Here is a 25,882-nt window from a genome sequence, read left to right as displayed (position 1 = left end):
AAGCTAAACCATCAACTCTGGTCGGTGATATTCTCTTATTTTGATGCACTAATTTCTTTTTCTTCTGCACACTGACTTTGTACATACATAAATCTACAGAACTATAAAAACCATGGGTAGCTTAATATAAACACATACAAAACAAGTATACACAAACAAGTAGCTCATTAAAGCAATCCACTTCTAATAATTCTGTGAATACACTCAGTCTCTCTTGTAGAATTTGTATTTTGAAAATTAAGATCAGCAATGGTGAAATTACTGGCAAGCAATGCAGCAGTTGTGAATTAAATATCACTGTCTCTCCACAAAGCATTACACTGCAAAGTCTTAAACGTATAGTTAAGTCCTTCTGATCTGAATGCATTTTCATTTGCTAAACATGAAGAAGCTTCTCTAGTAAAGCTTGTAGAATTAGGTCACTGTACTTTGGATTATTTTACATTTCTAGAAACTAAAAGGTTATTCCCACTCATCTGGGCACATTTTTGGGGAAACAACTATTTGTTAAAAAAATAAAGTTTCAATTAATCAGAGAATATTTGCAAATTTGGACCTGGATTTCTAATGGGAAGAGTCATCTTTTATCCAGTACCTTCAGTATTTACTTAGAAGGTGGGAAATCTGTGTTTACTTCCTTCTGCATTATGGAATCTGAACCAACTTCTTCCAGTTCTCAGTCATGAAGCCTTACCCCCATGCTAAAAAATATACAGAAGCATGGAGTGATCTCAGTTTTTCCTACTGTTACCACTCACAAAAACAAATTATTTTTTGGAGCAAAGTCTAGCAGTCCAGATGTTTCCTCAGGTTACAAAACAATTCATATTATATTGTTACCTCCATATTTAAGTAGGTTATAATAAAACAAACAGCAACAGGAAAAAGTGAAGGATATCGGAATATTTAACAAGCTTGAAGGTTAGGGTACTTTCTTGGCTTCCCAGGACATAGGACATGGTAGAAGTTCATACTTTCCAGGCAGAGGAGAAATATTTTGTCTATATTCAGGAACAATATGCCAAATATAAACAGTAGAACATAATGAGAACATCTCAAACATAATCATAATCAATTTTGAGATTCTAATCGGTCTTTATCTTTTTTTCTTATGAGTTCTATAATTATTTGGGGGGGTCAGGGCAGGAGAGGAAGGGAAGAAACAGCATTGTACATCATGGTTCATAAAAAGATTCTTCTTGCTAAAAGAAAAAACTAAAAAGTTTCTTAAATATCAGTCCAAGCATTTTGCTCATGACAGCTCAGTTATTCACCAATTCTACTGATGAGCTATTTTAAGATGCCTACTTTGTGAATATATGAATTCAGAAAATAATTACTTTATACACACTTTTCCCAGAAACAAACAAATAAAAAGATGAATTTAAGGTCTGCCAGATGAGAAAATACTCTAGATAGAACCTTTTACAGAATTCCTCATAAAGGAAAATACAGTGAAAAGATGACAATAATCTTCTTAGAGGACATAAAACACTGCAAAGCATTCAGCAATGTATCAAATTCAAAGTATATGCATGACTAGTGAATATCAAGCAGGAGAACATTCTAGAACAAAACTGCTTATGAAAGGCATAGCTTAACACTAGCTTCCAGCAATAAAAAAAAATCTTACATTTTTTTAAAAACAAAGTTTAGAATTTGCACAGAGGTAAATAATCCTAATTAGCATTCTAGACTATCAGCACAAAAAAATCCCCCAAATGAAAAACTGCATAATCATGTAGCAAACTGTTTTATCCGTATACAAACACCCCCCCCATGTATTTTTCCCCTTTCTTCTTCCATATTTCATTTGCCTATTGTTTGAAAACAGGTGTTATTAGATTAGATTAACAGTCACCTTTCTGTTTACAAAGCAGAAAGATAGCTAGATCACGTATCATGAAGGCGCTGCAGCTCAGGAAGGCAACACTGAATTGGTTACATCAAACAAGCTCCCAACAAATACCAAGCTTGAATGTTTACTTCCAAAACATTATTTTATTAAGTGAATGAAATGAAAATGAATGGAAGGGAAAAAAAAAACCATTTTGAATGTAAAAATCTGAATAACCTTGCTGTGTTGGCAGGCATACCCACCCTTCAGTTTGTGAGAGAGAGATGAAATAGCAGAGGCAGGCCCAGCTACATCACTAGTTTTGTAAATACGCTCACGAGAAGCAAGGCAGCAGGATGGAGTTTCTACAGTGAAAAACAGTTGTACAGAAGCAGCACAGATTCAATGGAAAAAGCAGTAAAGATAAAAACAAGCATTTCAAATTATATGCATCTCCTTTGTTAAGTATTCTGAATTCATTGTTTAGACTTCTACATTAGTTTTAAATGAGAAACAGTTACTTCAAAATGTTTTCCCTGATTTAAATTTTTAAAGAAGATCTTCTGTGATTTCAGTATTAGTTTCTAGGTTCTAAAAATGTAATACGTGTAGACTAGCTACTAGAGATTTGTGGTTTATTATAAAAACCAGCAGTATCTAGTTTTGAACTGAACTCTGGTTTGAAATGTTAACTTTTAAACTGTGAATTCAGAGATGAGTTATTTGAAACTGCAATATGGCCTTCTAGATGACCAATTCTCACATTCTTTTGAGAAAATTAGAGAACAACTAAATTTTTGTGTTGAAAAGTCTCACTAATCACTGGAAGGAATGAAGAAAAAAGATATTAAACCTATCAAAACTATCCGTTTTCTAATCTGAATGCACCTCAATAACGTAATGTTTTGAAAAACTTCATGTATGTAATGTGAACCGTAGTTTCTCAATACTATCAAGAGACGTAACGAGCAGTAGAAGAGTTTCTATCAAACAGTATAGATGAAAACAAATCTGTATCAGCCCTTAAAAATAATTTTGCCTAAAGAAAAAAACCAAAGTTAAATTTTGATGTAATCCAAGATAATTTCAGTAGAGAGTCTATTGACACCAAATCTGTTAGAGATACAGCTCCAAATGAAACTTGGAGTGAGATAATAACAGTGACTTTTAGTGTATCATTTTACTTTCCTTTAATGTTTTTAATTCTAATTCCTGTTCCTCTCTTTAGAAAGAAGTCAGTCAAATTCTTACTGCATTAGTAATTTTTAAGAGAATCTGGATGTTAGAAGATACTGTATTTTAGACACACCCTTTTGTACAAATGGAATAAGAAAAGTGTATTGAACACAAGTGATTTCATTTCCTGCACTGCTTAAGACATCTTTTTGTCTGGTACTACATTTACTAACTTGTACACATAAGTATACCAAACCCCCTATCTTATGCAATGAGCTATAGTTCTATAGACTCTACAATGAGAGGGTGTTCACACGTTTGACATAAGAATTTCATTCTTTAAAACAAGAAAATAATCTCTATTTTCTTAATCCAGTATTACCATATATTTGAACAGCAGTACCTACTTTGATGCCTACAAATGACACAGAGAGATCCAATACTACCTATATAACTTCTGAGTAACAGGATGTCACTTCACCAATTTTTAAAGGTAAAATGCAGAAAAACACATTAGGAGCACAGAGTAGCAATAGAGGCAATCCTAAAAATGTCAATTTGATTCCACTCTATGAATAATTAAACTCTTAGTAAATCCACTTTCACGAATGCACATTCACACTTCATTCTATGAGAATACTTACATTTTATAATGTTGTAATCTGTTTTATGTTGAACAATGTACTACTACTCAATCATTTCAACGGGACTGTGGGTCAAAGAGAATAAGTTTCCCACATGATCTCCTTGCTGCCTTGGCAAACAACGTACGTCTATCCAGGATAACCGGTCAGCCCCAGGGACTGGTTTTTGGTCAGGATTCCTTCTTTTTGAATCACCCTCAAAGACTACAAAGACTTGAAATACAAGGTAGGCAAGGTCTATCCGACATCACATTTGACTGTGACAGTGTATCTTTAGTCACACTCCTTCCTTCAACATGGAGATAGCTCCAGCTTGAAAAGCCACACAATAAGGAGACATAAGAGGCAGCTCAAGTACTATGGCAGGATGCAGTATTCTAACATGCGTGCCTACCGCCTCTGAGGAAACGCTGGTGAACCAATCCAGGAGGCATGACATAGCACCAACTGGTCCACGTTAGTCTTTTTTAAACAAACTCTAAAACAAACTGGTAAAATGTCTCTGGAGAGTGGAGATAATGTCACTGCTTTTCTGCATGATGATGAAGGAAAGCACTGACCTGCTTTTGCCCTTTTGCCTAAGCAATAGATGCCTCTTCAGAAAGAATGCATTTCTCTTTCACTCACTGTTACTGACATGGAAGCTACAATATGGCTGTTAGCTGAATTTCCTCAAGCACTGCAATCAATGTATCTTTTTTCACATCCTGAAAATGCCAAATGCCATAGTGACAGCTGGACAAGGACTCTTTTTTTTTCATGAGTAAAAGAATATACTGAAGTCAACAAACATATGACTATTAAGTATTAAAAAGGGCAAAAAGTATTAGATACTGTTATAGTAGGCAAATGACTGAGTGAATGAAAGCAAAAGCTGAAATGCAGTATCATTAGAAAAATATTAGCAATGCTCTTTACCCAAAGGTAGGGTCTGGAGCACCAATACTTGAGTCACTTAAGTTTATTAATTGAAAGAAGCATTCCTGTGCTAGAAGGGTAGATAAAAATGATTCTATAATTTTATAATTTGTACTACAATTTTTGAAGATGTGATAAGCTAAATTTATTTCTAAAATAAAGCTTGACACAATTTGTGCTCTTCCTCCAAACTTTACCATACCAGTTGCACATGGACCTGGACAAATGTATGCTTGATACTTATCTCTGATTATCTGTAAAGCCTAGGGTATGAAACTGTTCAACTTATTAGCTCAATTTTTCAGGAATGATGCTTCAGCAATAAGCAGCATCTGAAAAAACAGTTAAACCAATACTGTCTGGCTGCTTCGCATGACAATTGAGTCATTTCAGCATAATACAGAAGAGATCAGTGTGCTTGGTTGAGATTATCGTCTCACTCCCTTTTACCGCGAACACTACCGAGAAGGGTTATGTGCTCCATATGTCAGCTGGTCTTTTGTGCCCCCTCTACAGTTTAGGAAATGCAGATAGAAACACTGCAGGCAAAGCCAGTGGTTCTAAATGCTCTGTAACTAGCACCTAGAAAGGAAAGGAACAAAACCAAAAAGAAAGTGGTAGCACAATACTGAAGGGATGTATCAAGGAACTTCTGACATGAGTGGTAGGGGCTAATCATATATGGTGGGACCATATGCTGGATTGCAGCTCCACGGCATGGATTGGCAAGGAAGCAGCCTGATGGACACTAGGAACGTACTGAACAGCACCTCAGCGCCGCATCTTCTGCCTGGACTGAGATGAGTCAGGAAGCAGCAGCTGTCCAAAACTGTAGTATTTACGCAAAAAAATAACCAGACACTGTATCAGAATATAAAAGGTTGTGACAAACCCTTTCCCTCTTCCTTAAATGAATTTCGAAACCAAGCCAAACTGCAAGCACAGAAACCATTCCTCAGAAAAAAACGGCTAGCTACAAAATCTTCTAAAGAAAAACTACAATCTGTCACTGGCACAGAGTATGTTTTATAACCAGACCAACGTTTTTCTTCCTATTACAAAAATCTAAATTACGGAAATAATTCTAAAGGACATTCAGCATGATCCTAACTTTCCTCAGATCATGCTTCCAAATAAAATTTCTCCCCAGGAGAACAGAAAAATGGAAGTGGTAGACTAAACTATTTAGACAGACTTTCAATCAAGACCTCTGCACCATGGAAATCTAGGCTGGCACAACTTCTTTCAACTATTAGACTATCATTAGTCCCTTTAACATAGCAGTTATTGACTATAAAAATGAATTTTAATTTTTAGATCTAACTTAACTGCAGGAAGCACTTAAGGACAGAGAACATAATTTGAAACTAAACCTAAGCATATTTAGGGCAAAAATCCAAGTGACTTGGGATATGTTGTTTAATGGATTTAACTTTTAATTACATGTTTGATAACAGGAGGCTATAAAGTGCTTTGGAAATCATGAATGAATATTACACACTTAAGAGTTTCTGTTACAGTTCTATTATAGCTGCATCAGTGTTGAACACAGATTAAAAACTACACAGTGGAATTTGACCCAAATAGAGTTTTTCTGTCTAAATATTTTTATTGCATATATGCCTTGCTATTCTAATTAATCTTATATTGCAAATGAATCCATTACTTTCTAATATGTAAAGTTCCAAGAAATACAGTAATAATAGAATAACTGCTTAAAATAAAATGTTTAATCTAGAGTGCCTTATATCCCTCATAATTTCCTTGACTATTAAATGAACAAGTATATGAATATAGTCTTACAGGCCTCCCTGACAATATTCTGCATTTGGATGAACTTGTAAATGGAGGATTAACAAATTTGCAAAAGACTAAGGAAGTTCAAACAGGAAATTTCCCCCCATATAATTCTTAAATTTTGATAGTGAAAACAAAAATGTTAACATTTCTCTCCTTTATGCATAATTTATATTATCTGCATCAAATCTTAAATTACATAATAAACTGTTTGGAAGAAAGTCCTTGTATCAAATCACAGTTAGTGCAACAGTATACCAGTTCTGATTGATGATTTTTGCCCTCCTGGAAGGGCAAATAACCATATCAATTGAGATCTTGTACTAAGCTAAGGTCCCAAATCAGACATAAACTTCAAAAATTTTTCCAGTTTCATTATTATTATATTATTTGGTAGACCACAAGTGCTACCCCTAACAAAAAAAGGCTTCTTTTTGAATCAGGGATCCTTACTAAAACACAAACCATGGATGTAGCTTACTGAATACAGTTTATCTACATCTGTTGGATAGCTGAATCCATTCAGCAAGATCTTGTTGGGCAACTAATAAAAAATGTTGACAACTTTTCTTTTCATATAATACAGGACAAATCATCTGAAATTTGAAATAAGACAATTAGGGTTATTTTTGATGCAAAGTTGAGTAAGAAACTCTGACTTTGCTACTCTGAACAAGAGAAGAAAACTAAAAATGATGAGAAAGAATATACGATCAACAAATTCTCAACGACGGTGTGCTGATGCCATTGGCAAGCAGCTGTTTCATCTGAGTAGGTTTTGGAATATTCTGCTTTCAGGATCTTGGTCTAAGTCCAGCATGAGTACAGAAGATCACTGTCAGATCTCAGACTATTTCTGATAGTCTTTATAAAAGTGAATTAGAGATTTTAATCTAGTTCTTACATGAAGCACTTCACTGTCACTTCAATAAGTTGAGCTGGATAGATCCAGGACTACACAGACATGGGTAGGGTCTAACAGGGTCCCACAAGAAAGAAATGAGGCACTTCTGAAGGACATTTTCTGGGAGACAGGAGAAGACTAGTATTCCTGTGACCCATGCTACACCTGGTTCTGCATATAAGGAAGAATTTACTACCATATCTGCTATCCATCATGAATGCTGAGCTTTTATTTTTCATTAATCAAAACCTAAACAGTTTCCTGTCCTCCCGGCAGTAATCAGGTTAACTGCTATTCACCTCTAGGTGCAAACTTTCATGCCCATGCCAATCGTATGAGCACCCAACAGAAGACTACCAAAACCTTTCTTACAAGTAGTGCCAAGTTGTACCCACTGTCCAGCTACATTCCTAAATTTAGGAATGATGACAAAAATAGAAATTTAGGAGGTAAGAAAATTTAACACCTATGAATTTACTGCAGTCCATTTTTGATGTTAAAAGAATTATCAACATTTTGTACCATATAAAATATTTACCTTAATTATAAACCCAGAGTTGCATACAATATTGGAAATGCACTTTTATGACTTATCTACACTGCAGAACACATACAAAAGCAAAATGTTGTCAATATAGAAATTAAAGTTGAACAAGTATACTTCTTTAGGAGCATTACCTCACATGCTTCTGAATCATGAAAAACTTAACAAAACCAAACCAAACCAGGAAGGTGCACTGAGGGATGATTAGTAGCTGGTAAGCAACTGAGAACAGCAATGTCAAAGCTGCAGAAATGGACTGATGAGGCAGGTAAGGCTGACAAACTTACTCTGAAGCTGTGGCTGAGGCTGCTGGAAGGAAAGGGGCTGTCCGAACACAAATGGACTGTGGACTAGGGAAGAGGGAGGTTTTGCAGCTTGATCAAAGATGGAAGGAGCTGGGAGATTTGGCCGTGACTGAATGGAATTCAGTATGGCACTCAGTTGGTCACCTGTAGTGGGCAAAACAGTCAAAACTACAACCTGTTACTTGTCATTCTCCAGAAAGGCAGAGTAAAATGGTGCTTAATTAAAGTTTAAATAGAGAAAGCTCATAAATCTTATTTAGCCACATATAACTTTGGTTGTGGCTAAACATAAAATTCTCACCCCATGCATGGCAATAAAATTACTGAAAAGTACAAGCAGGGTTTTGAAGGATCATGGATATTTTACTGCAATTACTTAAAACACTTCAAAATAGAGATTTATATTCGCCTTGCTAAAAAATGAAAAGCAGCCGAAGAAAAAAACAGAAATCCCTAGCATTTACAATAATACACACATGCAACGGAGCATGCAGAAAAGGATTAGAAAAACTGATGAGAAGGGAAAGATAACATGTAATTAGGCTTTGGCAAGTGTATTTCTGTGCCAAGGCTTTGGTAAATATTTGCTCATTTTTGCAAATATCTTTAAAAGTATTCTGTCATGCAGTTTTTCAAGATCAGATTGAAGATAATTTTAAAGAAGTAAGTACCACTTAGGAACTGGAACTGGTTTTCTGAAGAGCTACATACATTTGTTGTGAGGCAAATAAAGGCCTTCAGAAAACTAGCATGTTAAATATAGAGTTTTAATTTCTGTATGCCAATTCTCAAAACACTCTATGTTTTAGAGCATTAGAAATACATGAAGCCTACAGTAAGAAGGCAGTTTATCACACCATGTTATAACTTGAAGTATACTTAGTAATACGAGCTGGGAGACACCAACAGTTTGAGAGCCTCTCAGATCTGAACCATCACCAAGCAAATCCTAGCAGCATCACATATTCTGCAAATTCGTACCATTTTGACAGCATTCTAGAAATCTTAGTAAAAAAATTAGCACCTAATACAGAATTTACAACTCACTGAATTTACAACATGTTTGGGTGATTATCAATTGTCTTTTCACGGAATTAGAGAAAGACTGGTAGGTGTATGGAACCCTGTGTTACGTAAGAACTCCAAAATTAGATTTTGCATTTATTTTCTTGATATTTTGGTTTCAAAATTGAGAGAACAAAAATAACTGAAAATAGATGGAATGCCTTTCTAAACAATCATCTACAGGTATCAATAAATCAATTTTATTCCACTGTTTTGGAAGTAGCATACCTAAAAAATACTGGATTCAGTACTTGCACAGTGATCATTCCTACCTTAATAACCCAGAAGCAATTGACACGTTTGACAAACCACTATTATTCTTAAATACGATGGGCCTATTTCCTAAAATGAGTATTTTAAAGGGAATAACATCTGAGAAGAGGTTGAAAGTCATCTGCCCACAGTAATTAAATATGGAGGTGGGTAGGGCCATTCATGAGGAATATTAAAGACTTGCCTGCAACGTAGAAGGGTGGAATAGAGAAGACATAGCTAAATCAAACTGAGTGATTGGGGGATGTCTTCTGCCTCTCAGGTAACAACACAAACACAGACCTATTACATAGGGATCTTTACATTTGACCAGCAGTTTGAAACGCTCATAGATGGTGACTGAATTTTCATTGAAACTAGTGCATCCCTAGAACAGAAGTTCTTTTTACAAACAAGCACCTCCAAAAGAACTGCTTTATTCAGAAAGTCCCCTAAGAGGTTGTGTTTGTGCCTTCAGTTTTTTATTTTCCACAAAACTCAAAGCTTCTTTGACATGAGGATGCAAAAAGACTGTATATAAAGTAATGATACAGCTGAAGAATTCTATTTTGGGGAAAATAATATCATTATTCTTTCAATAGAGTTGCCAGCAACTCTCCACTCTTGGGCAATTCAGAAGGAATTGCACTACATGGAATGAATGAAGTCATCTAGCTGAGTTGCTCACTCACACTAAACATCATAACTTGAGGGTATGTCCAGAGAATAATATGTATAAAATGATATGGAATTTAATACCAGGAGTAGCTTCCAAACTTTCTGGAACTGTAATATCCCAAAGAAACATCTTAGAAACTGTTTAAGATAGGATATAGTAAAAAGAATCACAATGTCTTCAGAAACTAGGATGCCTGTTAATATAGCATATTGATCTCCAAGATTTTACTTTTGGACAACACAGGAAAAAAACCCCCCTTCTCCTAATATGATTCTGCAGAGAAAAAATAGATAAAGCTTTTGCACTATTACACAATTGACATTGAGAGACAAGCTGTAATACTGCCTCACACGCTGAACATCTTAAACACTTCCACTTTTGTGATTCAACCATTGCTTTGAAATGAGTATGGCTGAACTGGGAAAAGCAGTTCTGTATAAAAGGCCCCATAAAACAAAAGAAAAACACTTCAACTTTTCCAGGCTTTTTCCAAAAAATGGGGTTTCTATAGCAATGCATGGACAATTATGAACTGCTTCTTTATGCAGTAAAACACCGTGAAATGATATAAAGCTATTTCATGGTATTTTCATAACAGACAAGAACATGTAAGGATAATTTTTTCCCTTACCTCTTCTCCTTTAAAACAGGTCTTAAATCAAGTTGTTTCATTTAAGTGACCACTAAGAATACATGCTGGTGTTAAAAACACATAGCACACCTTAGGCCCACATTTGTAGTGGCATGAACAGAGTACAGTGATTTCAGAGTAGAATGACAAAGCTCTGTGTTTCAGTAACATTTCTCAAGGACATCTGCCCCTTCTGTATTATTGAATCTTCTAGATCTAATCAATGAATGAACAGAAGGCATGCAGTTTGAGTTTATTGTGATGGCTTATATATATTAACAGCTTGCCAGCAAAATAAACCATGGTTAAAAGAAACAATTATTTTATGTCAGAAAAATTAACAAGGTTTTATTTATTTCCCAGCATTTGTAACTGGTATCTACGTGATTGAAAGGTAACTTCAGTTTTACAACTTAAATCTCAAATGGTATCTTTCATCTTGTCATCCCATTAAAGGCACTTAAAAAATGTCAAGACAGGTGAGAAGTGTTTACAAATGTTTCTGATCATTTTAAAACACGTTTTCTAAATCCAGTAATTTTCATATCTTGTTTTACAAGGATGTATTTTTCATTTCTGCATTATAGTTTTGTGCCTACAGAAAGCCTCAACTTCAGAGTTGAGTGAAATTTAAAGCAGAGAAAAAAAGCAGTTACAACATTAACTACATGTTTTGTAAAACACCTTGCAATTCATTGCACTACTGCTTATGTCTTTTGGAGGACATCTGATGGTACCTAAAAGAGTAGGAAATGAGTAATAAAAATAAAAGCAAACCTAAGAAAAACATAATTTTTAAAAATGTGAGTGTAAAAACATACCTTTGTTATTTCCAAGGCCATAATCAAACCCTTGTCCATTACTACAGCTTGTCCCCTTACTGAAAGCTTGTATTGAAAAAGGACTTGTGGGAGGAGTCTGAACATTTTGATCTAGAAGGACTTGCTCTGTAAAAAAAACACACAGTCCTTCAGAATTAGACCTTCTTAGTAACTGATTTACATTGGAAAGACGAGTCACAAGGCAAAGGAGTGATTTTTTTTTTCCACAGATAGCCCTCTTCCACTCTACTCAATTATCTTCAAAAAGAAAAGCACATGTCTCTTCTTTAGAGCTCTTGCTCTAAAAATATAGAGATGGAGGACATAATACCATGCAGACTGTTTTTATGTTTGACTGAGTTGCTGCTAGCTGCCTCTTAGGAACAGGCTTAACACTGTATTTCAGTAACATCACACCGTTCAATGTTTATTCTTTGGACAGCAATTGTTAAATTCATTTGAGAAAGCAGGGTGGAGAAAGGATAGTTTTTAGAGTGGCAAATTCAGAGGCAAGAAACTTTTAATCCTGGCTACCCCTTAATAGTTCATGGGACATAAGACATTTTTTTCCCCTGACAGATTTATCCATATCTGTTACTGAGTACTACAGTTTTGCTTTCTGTATGATACTAAAAAAACCTCCAACCAAAACCAGCCTGGGGTATTTCAGAATATCCATAAAAACAGAAGAGCCAAGATAAATGAGAGATAGAATCCACTTGACTATTTAGATTCAGGGAGACATTACTGACTTAATGTGATCAGAAATATCATTCCAAGTAATGATCTCTAAGAAAAAATTCACAAGAAATCTCCCAAGTGGAGGTTAAAAGCTCAGGTTGGCAACTTGAGCTTTTCCACTTGTAAACGTACTAAAATTAATATGTATTCAATTAAAAAAAAAATCATAACTCTTCTAAGAGCTATTTTTAGAAAATTGCATTTCAGGCCAAAACTGCATTTCAGGGTACAAACTTTTACATAACACACATATTCAAATTTAAAAAAAAAAAAAAAAAAAAATCACAGAGAAGGTTGGAAATTTAAACTCAGCTTAAAAAAGAAAGGATCTAGAATTTTCTCAATTAGAGGCAACTCGAGATCTTGCTGTAGTGTTTCAGCTAAGCATCTGGATACCTGCCTACAGACTTTGGCATTCAGTATGACTTTTGCTTTGTCTCTGACAAATCCTACTTTTTTCTGAGAATTATAATTTTATTAAAGAATGAAAATACAAAAGCAATCTGAAAGGTGGTATTATTTATGGATAAAAATATAGACAGTTGCAAATCTAGTTGGAGCTCCTCCAAATCCTAATTATTTCCCTCCAGCAAAAGCATTGAAACTGATGACAAAGAGTATTCCTAATACATTTCATGGCAAAGAAAAACAATTAGTTTAAATAATTTTCAGATGTGGCTTAAGAGCATTAGTTTTACTTGGTACTGAGATAGACTAGCAACATAGAATAGTTTGAAGTATCTCAGTAATTGCACTGATAACTACTTAAACTGCTTTAGCTAGATGCACAAGAGATGTCTATCTTCATCCTACTTACAAAAGCATAGACTCATCTAGAAAAGAATAACCCCAGGCATGTTGAGGCATAGGACTTGCATCAGAAAGTTTCTAAGATGATATCCCTATGCACTGGATTGTAAAAATCCTACTACAGAGTTTTGTCCTCAAAGCCTGGAGCTTGCATTTCTGTTTTTCTGTGAGAACAACGATATGCTTAAGACATCCTTCAGTAACAGTACATAAGTATCAAGAATCTGAAGATAGACCTTCAAACAAGGGTCTTGTTTAAATTCTTCCAAATTTGGGAATTCTTTCTTAAAGCACAGATATACCTTGAGAAATTATAGAAAAGATGAAATTATTGATAAATTACTGAAGCTGGAAAAGACTACTTAAAATACACAAAATACTGTCAAGTGACTTGAATGTAGGTTACAACTATTCGTCAGAATAAGTACTCTTGAATGGAAATTTTTGCACACTGCTTAATTTATTAACTGCAGAGAAATGATCTTCTACTGGAAAAACAAACAGCCTCATATTAGGATAGAAAATGATGACATTAATAACCCTATTATTGAATACGTGTGCTTTCAAAGTAAGGTAGTGTTCCAATTCACAAATACTTAGTTTCTAGCATCTACTTGGGCACTTGGAGCACCTCAGAACTTGACATTATCGGACATAACTAAAAATAGAGAATCTATGACTTCAAAAAAGATACTGTGCTAAGTATTAAGTAAACACTTCCCCCCCCCCCCCCCACAATTTATACGTTTTATGAAAAACTCTTAGTTATTCCCTTTCTTCGCAGAATGTTTTATACCTTAAAGTAAAGCAGCAACAGCCTACAACAAATACTTAAGCATTAGCAAGGAATTACTTTGTTTTAATATGATAACATGATGATAATTATCAGAGTATCTAGATGTAAAATAACTTTCAGCACAAAATGTTAAAACCAGAAAAGGGTAAAGAGTCTGTTACAATGAACAAATAAGAGTACAATAAGTACTACCTAAAAACATAAGCAGAATATAACTTCTGAGGTAGAAGTTTTTCATGAAAACATCTTTTGGGAAACAGATGCATTAGATCCCATAAACAGAGTGGGAAGATTATAAATTGAAAAGGTCCACATTTATTCACAAAACAGAGAAATATACGTTGAAGAAAAAAAAAGGTGGCTTGAAGAAAGTAACTCTTCAAGTGAGTTGAAACAAACCAGCCTCTAGGGAACTCTACCAAAGTTTTATTATCAATGGAAGAACCTTAAATGTTTCTCTCCGATAATACCTGTAAGAAAATAATCCTAATGAAGATCCATAGTAATTTTTACTAGAGATTGGAGAGGCAGGAGGGACACCCTGGACAGCTGGGGTGCTGTGTCCAGTTTCAGGCTCCCCATCAGAAGACAGACTGAAACGAGTTCAGTGGAGGCCACCCAGACAGTCAGGGCAGTAGAGCACACAACATCTAAGGAGAGAGGCTGAGACATCTGGGTTTGTTCAGTCTTAAAAAGAGAAAACTAAGGTGAGATCTTATTGCTCCCTTCAACTACCTAATTGAAGGATTCAGGGAAGATGAAGCCAGGTTCATGTCGGGTTCAGAGTGATAGGACAAGAGACAATAAACAAAAGTTGCAGCATGGGAAACTGTGATTAGGTATTAGGAAAATTCTTCACCATGAAGGTGAGCCAAATACTGGTACAGGTTGTCCAGAGAGGCTGGAGATAGTTAGAAGTTGACTAAACAAGGACCTGAGCAACCTGATCTAGCTGAATCTGCACTGACAGGGAGGTTGGATAGATGATCTCCTCTGGAAGTATAAATACTGACAGATCACTCCCTGTCTCATCTTTTAAGAGAACATAAGTAGCCCATAATCTTGCACAGGAGAACATATCCAGATGGGCTGGGACTATCTGTTAAGGAAATAATGGTTTCAGAATACCTCAAGGTATTCATATGAAGCATTCAGGGTGAAAAAAAGATATTTTAGATATTTTAGTAATGATAGCCTGTTTGGAGGGAGATCAACTAGAAAGATGATTCAGGGGCGTGGGAGCAATAAAAATCTTTGTGTACTAACATTTTGTTTATGTTTGCTTTTATTATTTCTAGGTTTACCCAGTCTGAACATGAATTATCAGGACAGAAATTCTGCATTTTAAGAGAATGCAATCATACTTTGCTAACTAGAATTAACTAATTTGACGTTAATTTTAAATACAGTGTTAAAAAAATGTGAACAGGTTTTAAACAGGGTGCTGCATGACAGACATAACAAACTTAACAAAATCAAAAGGTACATAAATAATTCATTCTGCTCCGCTTTTCACAGAGACACAAAGTAGACCAAAGAAAGCTAATAAAGATGCACTATTACTTATTTAAAAATGGCCCCCCAGCTAAAAGAAGGATGGTTAAAATTATGAACCATAACTGGTACAGAAGAAAGCATGGGGAAATATTTTTAAATGTACTTTTAAAAAACATTTAAAGAATGTTTATAAACAACTTTGAAGTCCAACTGTGTAAAATAACTCAAACGAAAAAGTGTAAATTAATGTTATACCTGTTTAAAACTCAGTTCCTTCTTTATTTATTTGTCCTGTTTAGATTGCTTATTTTTACCCAAGTTAATTTAAAAAACAAAACAAAACAAAAACTTGCCATCTTCATGTCGGAGGTACTGGTTTCCACCTCTGTCTCTAGCTAATGACCATGCCTCGCCTTCATCACTTTCGCAGAACTCTACCATGCTGTTCTTATCCATTTGCACCCATGTACCTTCTGAATTAGTCACCTGATGCACACATATAAGAAAGCACAATTTATTGACTTTTCAGATAATTCAGTAACATGATTCAGCAACTTATTATAGTATCTGAAAAACACACTCCAATCTTTATATTACAATGCAAATGTAAAAAAAAAGTTTCTTAAATTAAGGCCACAGGCTGAGGCAGACTGAAGTACCAAAACTATTTACAGCACATTTACAGTTAGGACTATTTCCAAAAATCCTGTTATGTTCCAACCTGTTTATGTTCAGAAGCAACAAAACACAATACCACAACTTTAGAACATCCAAACAAGACTTAATAAAAACTTGAAGGAAATATTCACCAAAATATGCCTTTTTGTTGGTGGCTGCAACAGCAGAATTATAATACCAAGTTATATATGAAAAGTTTGTATGAGTACTAATTTTGTTCCTAACATTATATTTAGGAAATAGCATGACACACTTCATCCTTAAGCCCTTCTTAACCATAAAACACCACAGCTGGACAACTGGGAATAGTAACAACAGTTCAGCAACTGAACACACAAATACAATCAATACAGAGAAACAGAATAAATTGTTAATTGGTTAAGTCCTAGAAAAACATTTTTTCAATGAAACAAAATTCTTCCAAAGAATATGACAAAAAAAGTAGAACAAGCAGCATAATTTTGTAAGGAATACTGTAAAAGAAATATATAAGCAAGCACATGTAACTGCAGCACAATTTTAACATTATTCCAATCAATGCACACATCTAAGAGGCAAAAGACATAATTGCATTAGTATTTATATTATAAACCAAGTTCAAAGGTTAGTATTTATCATGAGGGTTGGAAAAGCAAACCTGTATAGGGGCAGATTCTTTTGTTGCGTTTACTACTGTTATATACTGGTATCTATGAAGACATGAACTGAAGCTACAAGGATCCATACCTCGCCCACTGCCTTGACTTTGTTTCCCAGAACTAACATTCCAATTGGGATACCTCTAAGGTTAGGGCAGCTTCTGATGTTGTGACCTGACGGACCAGTCTTCACTACCTTGTACACTCCAGGTCCACCTCGAAGGAATGGCATATCTTGTTCTTGCATCAATGCTTCCTGTGGACAGTGTGAATTTAGGTCTTTGAAAAAATCATCAGTATTAGACCTAGATTCCTGGGAAATTAAAAAAAAGGCAAAACAAAACAGAACAGAATAAAACCTATTAATAATACCTTTGAACTCTTTAGATAAAGAATTATTTCAAGACTACAATAGCTAAATTTCAAAGCAAAGAGATATTAGTTACATGGCTAATTTTAGTGTGCAATGATAAACAACTACTAGTGAATTGCATATTAATTGAAAAGTCACCATATTACTCTTGAAACAAAAGTGGTATAAATGTAACCATTTATATAAAGGAATATCTCATATCTACCATTTGAGACAAATTATTTACTCTAACCGCTTTCACTAAACCTTGTTTCATACTGACATTTATCAGGATACACGCTCATTCCTCCTGCTGTATTTGCAAAATTTTGTGAAAAAGTCTGGGGCTCTGTAAAAGGAATTTTAATATTATCCCTTTCTAAATGATATGCTTCTTTTTTGATTTCACATTTAGAATACATTGTTAATTTAAAGGTAAAATTATGACAAAGAGAACAGCAACACCATAGATTCTTAAATGCACATGTAAATATTAGTGCATATTTATTATTTTCACTATGACAATAAAAATGGCCTGCAAATTTATTCCACCTGGTACCAATTACAGATGAAATATTTACCTAAATCTGAAATGGAAAAAAAAATTTGAGTTTCCTACCAAGAAAAATTGGTAGTTACTAAAAGAAGAGACATATTAGCATTGATTTATCAGCCAGCCATAGCTTAATAAAAAGGCTATTGTACAGAAAAATATAAGGGATGGAAGTAACGTAACGCACATTTATATCAGAAGAAAGCAAGTGAAAAGTAGGAGCGAGCTCTATTATGCTTATAATGCAAGTCATAGGTGCTTTTAAAAGAACATCTGAAAGTTAAGAACTAAGTAATGCCCTACAGGATGAAGCCAGTGGTTCACCTAGTCCAGTATAGTGTATTCAGCAATGGCAAAAGGAGACACTCTTTAGCATACAAGATTTTATCAGTGGTCTGTCCCTTTTATACCTACAGCATTTAAAATCTTTTTATTGTGGATGTTAGAGGGTATACCCTATTTTCCTTAGTGTTTATTTATGAATCTGATTTCTGTAATTTTCTTCTGAATGTGCTGATACTTTCTGCCTTCACAATCTCTTGTAACAACAACTCCCAGGAGTTCACTTCCTGCTATGTAAAAGAATACTTTCTTTTATCAGTTTTAAACCAAACTTCTGCTTATATTATTTCCTTTTTAATTAATGCAATTTCTTCTGATATCTTTAATTATCATATTTTCAGCTTTTTGGTATGGAAGTCCATGCACTATCTCCAGACTCATACAGCAGTCTTTCCAAGAAGCCTTTATATAAAAATGAATCTGTTCTGTAAATACGTAACTTTCAAAGCAAGTTAATGCAAGCTGAGGCAAACTGGTTCAAGGAAAAAAAAAAATCTGTATGTTTTAAACACTGTTTAAACATTGTCTAGATCTTGATATAATAATAAGGTAGTTTGATATTTTTTCATATGAACTTTGTAATGAAGATGACACTCAGCATTGTACATATTGGTTTAGAGATTTAAAAACTTGTTTTTCCACTGATTTTTCCCCCCAAAATAACAATCTCAAAATCACTACAGGGCTGCAAAGAGATTTAGAAAAGCACTTCTGTAGATGATTTAAATGGCTTAACTGTACATATAACATAACTTGTTCCTATAATTGTGTAATTTTAAAAAAGATTAAGAATGGGCTGAGTATTTATTAAACATTTGTGGCTTTACTCATACAAATATCATCTTATTAGATGCTGCGACTTAATGTGTACCCTCCAACAACAGAGAAAAATTTACTAGCAGGTTCTACATAAAAAAGAGAATGAAAGCCTTTATTATGTTACTAGGCCATCTCTCTGAATTTCTGATTTGGTTTGTTAAAAAAGGAGAGTGCTACTTATGAATTAATGAAAGTTCAGTTATCTGCCCTGGTATTTTTTTCTCATCCTAAAGGCAGAGACAGAGATACAGCATTCTATGAAATCTGCTATTTCCTGTAAAAATAATTCAAAGTAAAACAGACTTCAAAGAATATTTAGTGTAAAGTTGAGTCATAAGGTACAATCTGAAAACATGAGATACAATGTGACTATTCCTGTCATTTAACTCACCTTAGGGGGTAAAGCTTTGGAAGTCCATGAAAAAAAGTCCAAATCCCTTACTCCTTGGCTAGCATTAAAGACATTCTGAGCAAAGTTTAAAAAAAAGACACATATCAACAAAGAAATGGGAACAAAGAAACATTGGAGGAAGAAGCTCGAGGTACTATAATGCAAACTTTCTCCACAAGTAAATTTACTGGTAGAATGTTTTGCAAAAGGGGAAAGTTTTATTTTCCTCATCAAGTCACCTGAGTCCATTGCTCACCATGGCAAATCATCCATTAAACAAAACCAGTTTAGTATGTCAAAAGCTCGAAATGGATGTAGTGTGTCATGCCATTTACTGAAATTAAGAGCCAGACATTTCTTATAAAGCTTTAGACTTTGTGCACAGAAAAATCCCACTTTTCTGTTACAATTAAACAGTAGTTGGTCCCACCACAAACCATGGTTTTATAGCAAGACAGTCTGCTATTCTGAAAGATAATTTCAAGTATTGCAAGACAACTGCACATGGACTTTTAGTCACCAAGTCAGAACTGGAAAGATGCAGAAGGGCTAAGCTCACTATCATTCCAAGTAATTCACTTGCACAGAACAATTTCACCAGTTTGCACATCAAAATTGCACTCTTTCCCAGAGCCCAAAATTTCACAGTGTGTTGTAAGGAGAACGATTGCTAAGATTTCATTAATTTTATAAAACATACAATGCATTTACTAGCTTGTTATGAATTATCATAAACCAAACAGAGCTGCTAGAGAGACATCACTAACTTTATAACCAATTGCCTGCACTATAGAAATATGAGCACTGCTGTCCTGTGTATTTTTTCCTCCCACAGAACAGCTAGGACAGCATTTTTTAATCATTGGAAAACATGAAAAAGCAGCCATCTTTTGTCCATAAACTGGTTTCCACTCATTTCAAAGAAATTTTCACCATTCCTGTCAAATGAAAGAATTAATAGTACATATATAGTATTTATGACAGAATCCCTTTGGCAAAGCAACCATTTTATCTATATGAACACAGATATCAAAATCTTATTCCCTATCCCCATCCTTACAGGGGAACCAAGTGAAATCCCCAGACAGCAGTCACATTAAAATTTAACAGTAGTTAAAGAAAAGGCAATGAGTCCCTCTAAGCAGAAACAAGTACAAAACACGCTTGGCATGCCTCCTCCTCTGTATTCCTTGAAAAAATATTAACATGGAAAAAGTAAATAAACCCATGCTTCTATCTCATGATAGAAGCAAATCATCTAGCTGTATACTGTTTGCAAAACTTCTGCTTACATCAAGTTTCAGCAATACAAATGATTTGCAATTTTGACAAAACCAGTGAAATTATCAAACACCAGTATTTCCTTAGAATTTAGTAGCTCTACCCAAAATTGGAAGAGGTACCAATGCACTAGCAGGATATGTTTTGGGGCATTGGGGAAGGTGGAGAGGCTGTTAGGAAGACTGGCAGAGTAGAGGCTTATCAATTTGACATAAAACTACGACAACTATAAAAAGCCTACATTTGCCTAATGAAAGTGTACTTCATAGGCATCCAATGTGGTTTAACCAACTGATTATATTACTTTGCAGCATATCTTATATTTTGTGATTGAATTCTACTGTACACAGAAACATGGACTACCGATACCTCAAATATTTAAGTATCACTTCAAAGATCTACTTTTGTATGTTATAAAGCTGTATGTGTAAAACATACAAAAGAAACCAACAGCAGTGAAGCGTGACCATGCTGGCTTAGCAACACCGAGAAGATCAAACTAGAAGCTTTCCTTTGCTCTCGGAGGTTTAGAGCTTCCTGGCTATTAGCACACTGTACACCAGTTTAGATGAATAGATCAGGCACGTATTTGAGAATTAAGTTTTCATTCTGAAGAACCTACTACATACAAGCTTTATATTTAGTCCCTATGCTACCATCTGTAGAGTTAGTTCATTTTTTCCTTTCAAGCTTCCTCTTCCAAAAACTAAAAATAATTTCAGGAATTCATACTTTTTTTTCTAATAAAGTTTAAGTTTCAGAAATAAAAAAAATTAAATATAAATTACTTCATTTTGCCACAGAAAATTAGCAGACCATTAAGCATTTAAAATCTCAATTGGTATTATTTTTCAAAGTGAAGTCTTATCTTGAACAACCATCTTGACATTTTACCCAACATAGTCCTACTCTCCAATCGCCTTCCATCCTGCCTAAAATGACAGTAGAAATTTCTTTTGAATGTCCTTCAACATTTCCACAGAACATTCAGCTTTCTGAGGTTCTGTGATCAAACACTGCAGTCTACATACTAATTTTGGTTCTTTCTTCCACTGCAATAATGGGTTTCTCAATCCTGCTTGCCTATGGTGGCTAGGGAATGTAATAATAATATAACTGGGCAGCATCATACAATATTCCTTACAATAAAGTTTTACATTTAAAATGCAGTAACAAAACCATGCTTAGAATATGTTTTTTAAAAAGTCATGTTCCAGAGCTTGACCAAGATAAAATTCTATTTCTTCCTCACGTGTACTGTTTTACGTCATATGTGCCTTTCTACTAAGTACTGCGTGTAAGCATGAATACATAACTGCCTATGTAAGGAACTTAAGTGTTTTTTCAAAAACAGTTACCTGAATGTCAGAAGACAGAAGGAAAAATAACTACCAGGCATGGAAGCAGCTTATCCAAAATCGCAATCTATTCAGACTTATACTCTTATCCAAAGTCACCATCTATTAAACTCATAGTCTCATAATCGTATTACCTACAATGGACTGGATGCACAATTTTAGATCAATGGCTATATAGCTGTTCCTCATGAAAGGAGAAGAGCAACAAAAGGAACAGATTTGACTATGCAGATTTTCTAAGAAGGTAAATGACCACAGCTCAAATAAATAAGAGTCTGGTGACTACAACAGAACTCTGCTTTCCTATGATCACTTATCTTTAAATATGATAGCTTTGATCAAAATATACAGAAACAGTATATTAAGGAGATCTAGGATACTCAATGTTTGCTTTATCATAAAATATCTAGTTTATCTCAATAAATAAACATAAAATGTAGATACAATCTATACCTCAAGAGGACAAGAAGCTAAAATTAACGTTGCTGAAAAACTACTGTTTCTTCTTTGTTCACTGTTCAATTAATACAGTGACAAAACAGAATAATTAAAGCATTCTATTAAAAATATACTTTTTACATATTTTACAAAATGTACTGAGAGATTTTATTTACTTAAGGGATGATTACAAAAAGCCTGTATATCTAAATGTGACAAAGTAATGTAATTGGAATTGACAAATCTGCACACTCATGAGCTGAATAAAAATGGAATCTAAAAAAAGTAATATTATTAATTTCAACAGGGAATACCATGACTAATTCAGCCACTTGATTTTCCATTTGTAATTTTAGTCACATGAGAGACTGTTCCAGTCTATTTCCTTCTTCTGAAACTAATACTGGTAGAACAGCTTCAGATTCAAAAAATCTTGTATATTAACAGATTTTGTTTTTAACTACATTCTGCTCATCATGTCATTCAGTCACCCAAATCAATAACAGGATGAGCAGATATGGATTATTTCACAATTTAACCTACAGAACCTTTAGCATTTATTACTTAATTGAACATCTTTTGCCACATGAGTCATTCACCTTTAGAGGACTGCACTGATCAAATTTGACAACTTACAAATACAGTTCTTTTCTTGGACAATTCAGAGAAAAAAAAGATAAATTTTTGAATAGTCTCAACTTAGTAATCACCTTAAAAGATATTTTATTTTAAAACTTTCTACCAAGAAAGCAGTATCACTTTATATGATCAAGATCTAGCAGGAAAGAGAGTTTTAAGCTAAGGTACAAGCATCAGGAGCTTACAAAAGAGTTTACTGAATTTCATCAAGTTGTGTGGTGCATAATGCTAGAATTGCATGCAGTAAAGACTAAGGCATTCAAAAGTAAACCACCGAACTTTGGCTTTTGTTTTGTGGCCTTTAAGAGATAAAGAAAATGTTAGAGAACTTTTTTTTTTCCTTTTTCCTCTTATTATTATCACTCAAATCAACAAATCTTAATGCTTAAATATGGTCATAATGAAATTAAATAGTTTCAGGACATGCTAAGTCCTTTCAAAAATCTGAAAATATGAGACAGATGCAAAGAAACCTTCCATCTGAAACTAGCTCAAAACACATCTCTTATTATACATAGCTACATTGTTACAATAGTTGCTTTTCTAAGACTTTTACTACATTGGCCACTGTCTGCTTACTGATCAGAAGCTAAGAAAGCAGGTGACTTTTACCTTGTGTCATTAAAGACGTAATGTAACTGGTTACTTAAAAGAAAATTATGCCTATCTACCAGCTCCTAATAGTCTAAATGGTATCAAAACTACTTCACAGCACTGTTTGAGGAAAAAAAAAAAGTGAATATTTTATCTGAACTTTACAGAAGCAGAGAGTGAAATGTATGATAATTAAATGCTGTTTTTCACATTTCATTGTACCTGACCTACTTATTCAAATGAAATTTGAATTCTCAAGATTATATTATCAAGATTGAATGTTCAGTTATTGATTTATGACAGCCATTTCTTTTTAGGCTTTTCTCAGGGAGCACAGGGTATGTTCTTCTCTAGAAATAAGTCATAGAGCCATTTGAAATACACCAACTAATAAGTTCTTGCTAACCACATACATCACTGCTGAGCTCACAACTGTTCCCTTCAGCAAGTAAAAAAAGTATTAGAAATAGTTAAACTAAAAAACAAACAAACAAAAAAAATCTAACCAAATATAATACCCATCCAGACTCACAATATTTTCTGAAGTTAACTACTTAGTTAGTCAAGGTGAATTCACTTGTCATGGGTAAACAGGTAAAAATCAACTGCTGCATACAAATACTGTTTCATGAAAGTATAATATAGCAATTTTCTAATAATTATCAATTTCTAAGGCCAAAAATATGAGCAAGATTTTAAGCAAAACTTAATTTTTTCCATGTTTTCATATATTCTACAACAAACTACATAAATATGCCTGTCATCACAGTGTTTGAGTGATTGATGGATGGCTGACTACAGAAATAATTTGCTTCGCAAATGCAATATCAAAGTAATTTCCAAAATAAGGATTTAATTGAAAGAAATGTCCAAATAGAATTATATCAACAAATAATTTATAGACAAGAAGGTGAACAGGAAGAAGATCTAGTCACATCATGTAACAGTATTTGTCAGAACACGGGCTGCAGCCACAGGGGATTTATGAATTGCCAGATTTGGCTACTAGCAAACAGCCCAGTTTCACTGGAACTGGGAATATCTCAGTTCTTTTATGATTGGAAACACGAACAGGATGACATTACTGTCTGCAGGTGTTTAATTTGGCCAAATATTTGTTAATGGTCTTCAACTGCAGCAGCAGCTCACTCATATAAGACAAAGCAAATCTAAATAGCAGTATTTGCAATTAGATCTGGTTCTCGCATTCTGATCTGAAGAAACCAAGGTACTGCCCACTCTGAGGAATGCACAAAACCAGACGAGCCAGAACGGCCTGCACTTTCATAAGTTTTTTGAGAAATCTTGGTTTGGCTACTATATTTTTTTCTTTATTTTTTAGTATTTTTTAAACTTTATCTTGTTTCCAGAAAAGATGTAACCTTTGAATTGTAGTGATGCTGATCACCATTAAAGTTATCCAGATAAATTATGCTTACTCTTATTATAAATTCAGTCTTGATGCTCTGGGATTCTTTGATAGCTAATAAATTGATAACTCAAGGATTCAGGTGTAAAACTCACAAAAAATATACAAAAAAACCAGCAGAGCCTAGAGAACTTTTCAAGTTTTTTAAAAAAAAGCCTCAATTACATTGATTCACTGCAGGCTGCAAGCCTCTTCTGAAATCATGGCATCAGTAGAACACTTTACAGGCATCTTGCATCAGAAACACCTGGTGCAGACCACAATCTAATATGATTATACTTTTGTACACTCTTATAGTGGTCCTTGCACTTTTGTTTCTCTTCTAGGAGAAGAGGCTTCAACGTAAAAAGCCTCATCCCTTTCTACACTCCACCCTCATTACACAATAGCCCTCAAAAATGCAAACACATATAAGGTAGTATTTGGTAATTAAAATATTGTTTACCTCAGGACTCATTTGCAGCCTTAATTAAAGAAAGTCTTGTAATGAGGATAGAGTGTACTTTTGGATATTTTTCAAAGGCACCTTTTACTTACGTCAACAGGTACCAGAAGGCTCTTGCCAAGATGTTGGTTAAAAGAGAGACACCAGGCTTCAGTGTAACCATTCATGTTAGGAACATACTTCTTTATTGTCTCATCATTCAGCCTCAGCCAAACACCATCATCATTGTGGATCTATGGGAAACAAGCAACAAAAACGAGCCACGCCCTTCTGTAACCATTCTGTAGCTAGTAAGGATTAAAAGACTTCAGACAAACAGACAATAATAGCAAGGAAGTAATGATCTTCACTGTGCTGACATAATGTAAGAAGAAGTAAAGAGGAATATTGACAAAATCAGAATTTCAGAGCAATGGGAGGCATATCTTTTTAGAAGGCAAGGTGCGAAGATAAATTTAAATCAGATCATGCAATAAAAAGAGTTGCTTTGAGAGAAAAGAGGAAAGAA

At 34.4% G+C, this 25,882-nt stretch overlaps 1 protein-coding gene across 25 annotated transcripts in view; it reads right to left on the bottom strand.

Annotated features, from left to right (window-relative positions):
- Positions 1–25,882, bottom strand: part of MYCBP2 (MYC binding protein 2) — a 201,492-nt gene that overhangs the window by 42,091 nt on the left and 133,519 nt on the right. For 11 of the 25 annotated variants that reach the window (XM_075046016.1, XM_075045994.1, XM_075045995.1 and 8 more), the window contains 6 exons: positions 25,467–25,607; positions 19,191–19,265; positions 16,822–17,046; positions 15,771–15,903; positions 11,574–11,699; positions 8,108–8,293 (listed from right to left, as the gene is read on the bottom strand). In XM_075046016.1, coding sequence (XP_074902117.1) covers positions 8,108–8,293; positions 11,574–11,699; positions 15,771–15,903; positions 16,822–17,046; positions 19,191–19,265; positions 25,467–25,607 — 886 coding nt within the window. The remainder of the gene's footprint in view (positions 1–8,107; positions 8,294–11,573; positions 11,700–15,770; positions 15,904–16,821; positions 17,047–19,190; positions 19,266–25,466; positions 25,608–25,882) is intronic. The other 14 variants (XM_075046001.1, XM_075045996.1, XM_075046021.1 and 11 more) reach the window with 9 other exon arrangements.

Source organism: Buteo buteo, chromosome 14 (genome assembly GCF_964188355.1).
Source record: "Buteo buteo chromosome 14, bButBut1.hap1.1, whole genome shotgun sequence".
NCBI lineage: Eukaryota > Metazoa > Chordata > Aves > Accipitriformes > Accipitridae > Buteo > Buteo buteo.
The sequence above is the reverse complement of the archived record's forward strand: the minus strand, read 5'-3'. Positions and strand labels throughout refer to the sequence as shown.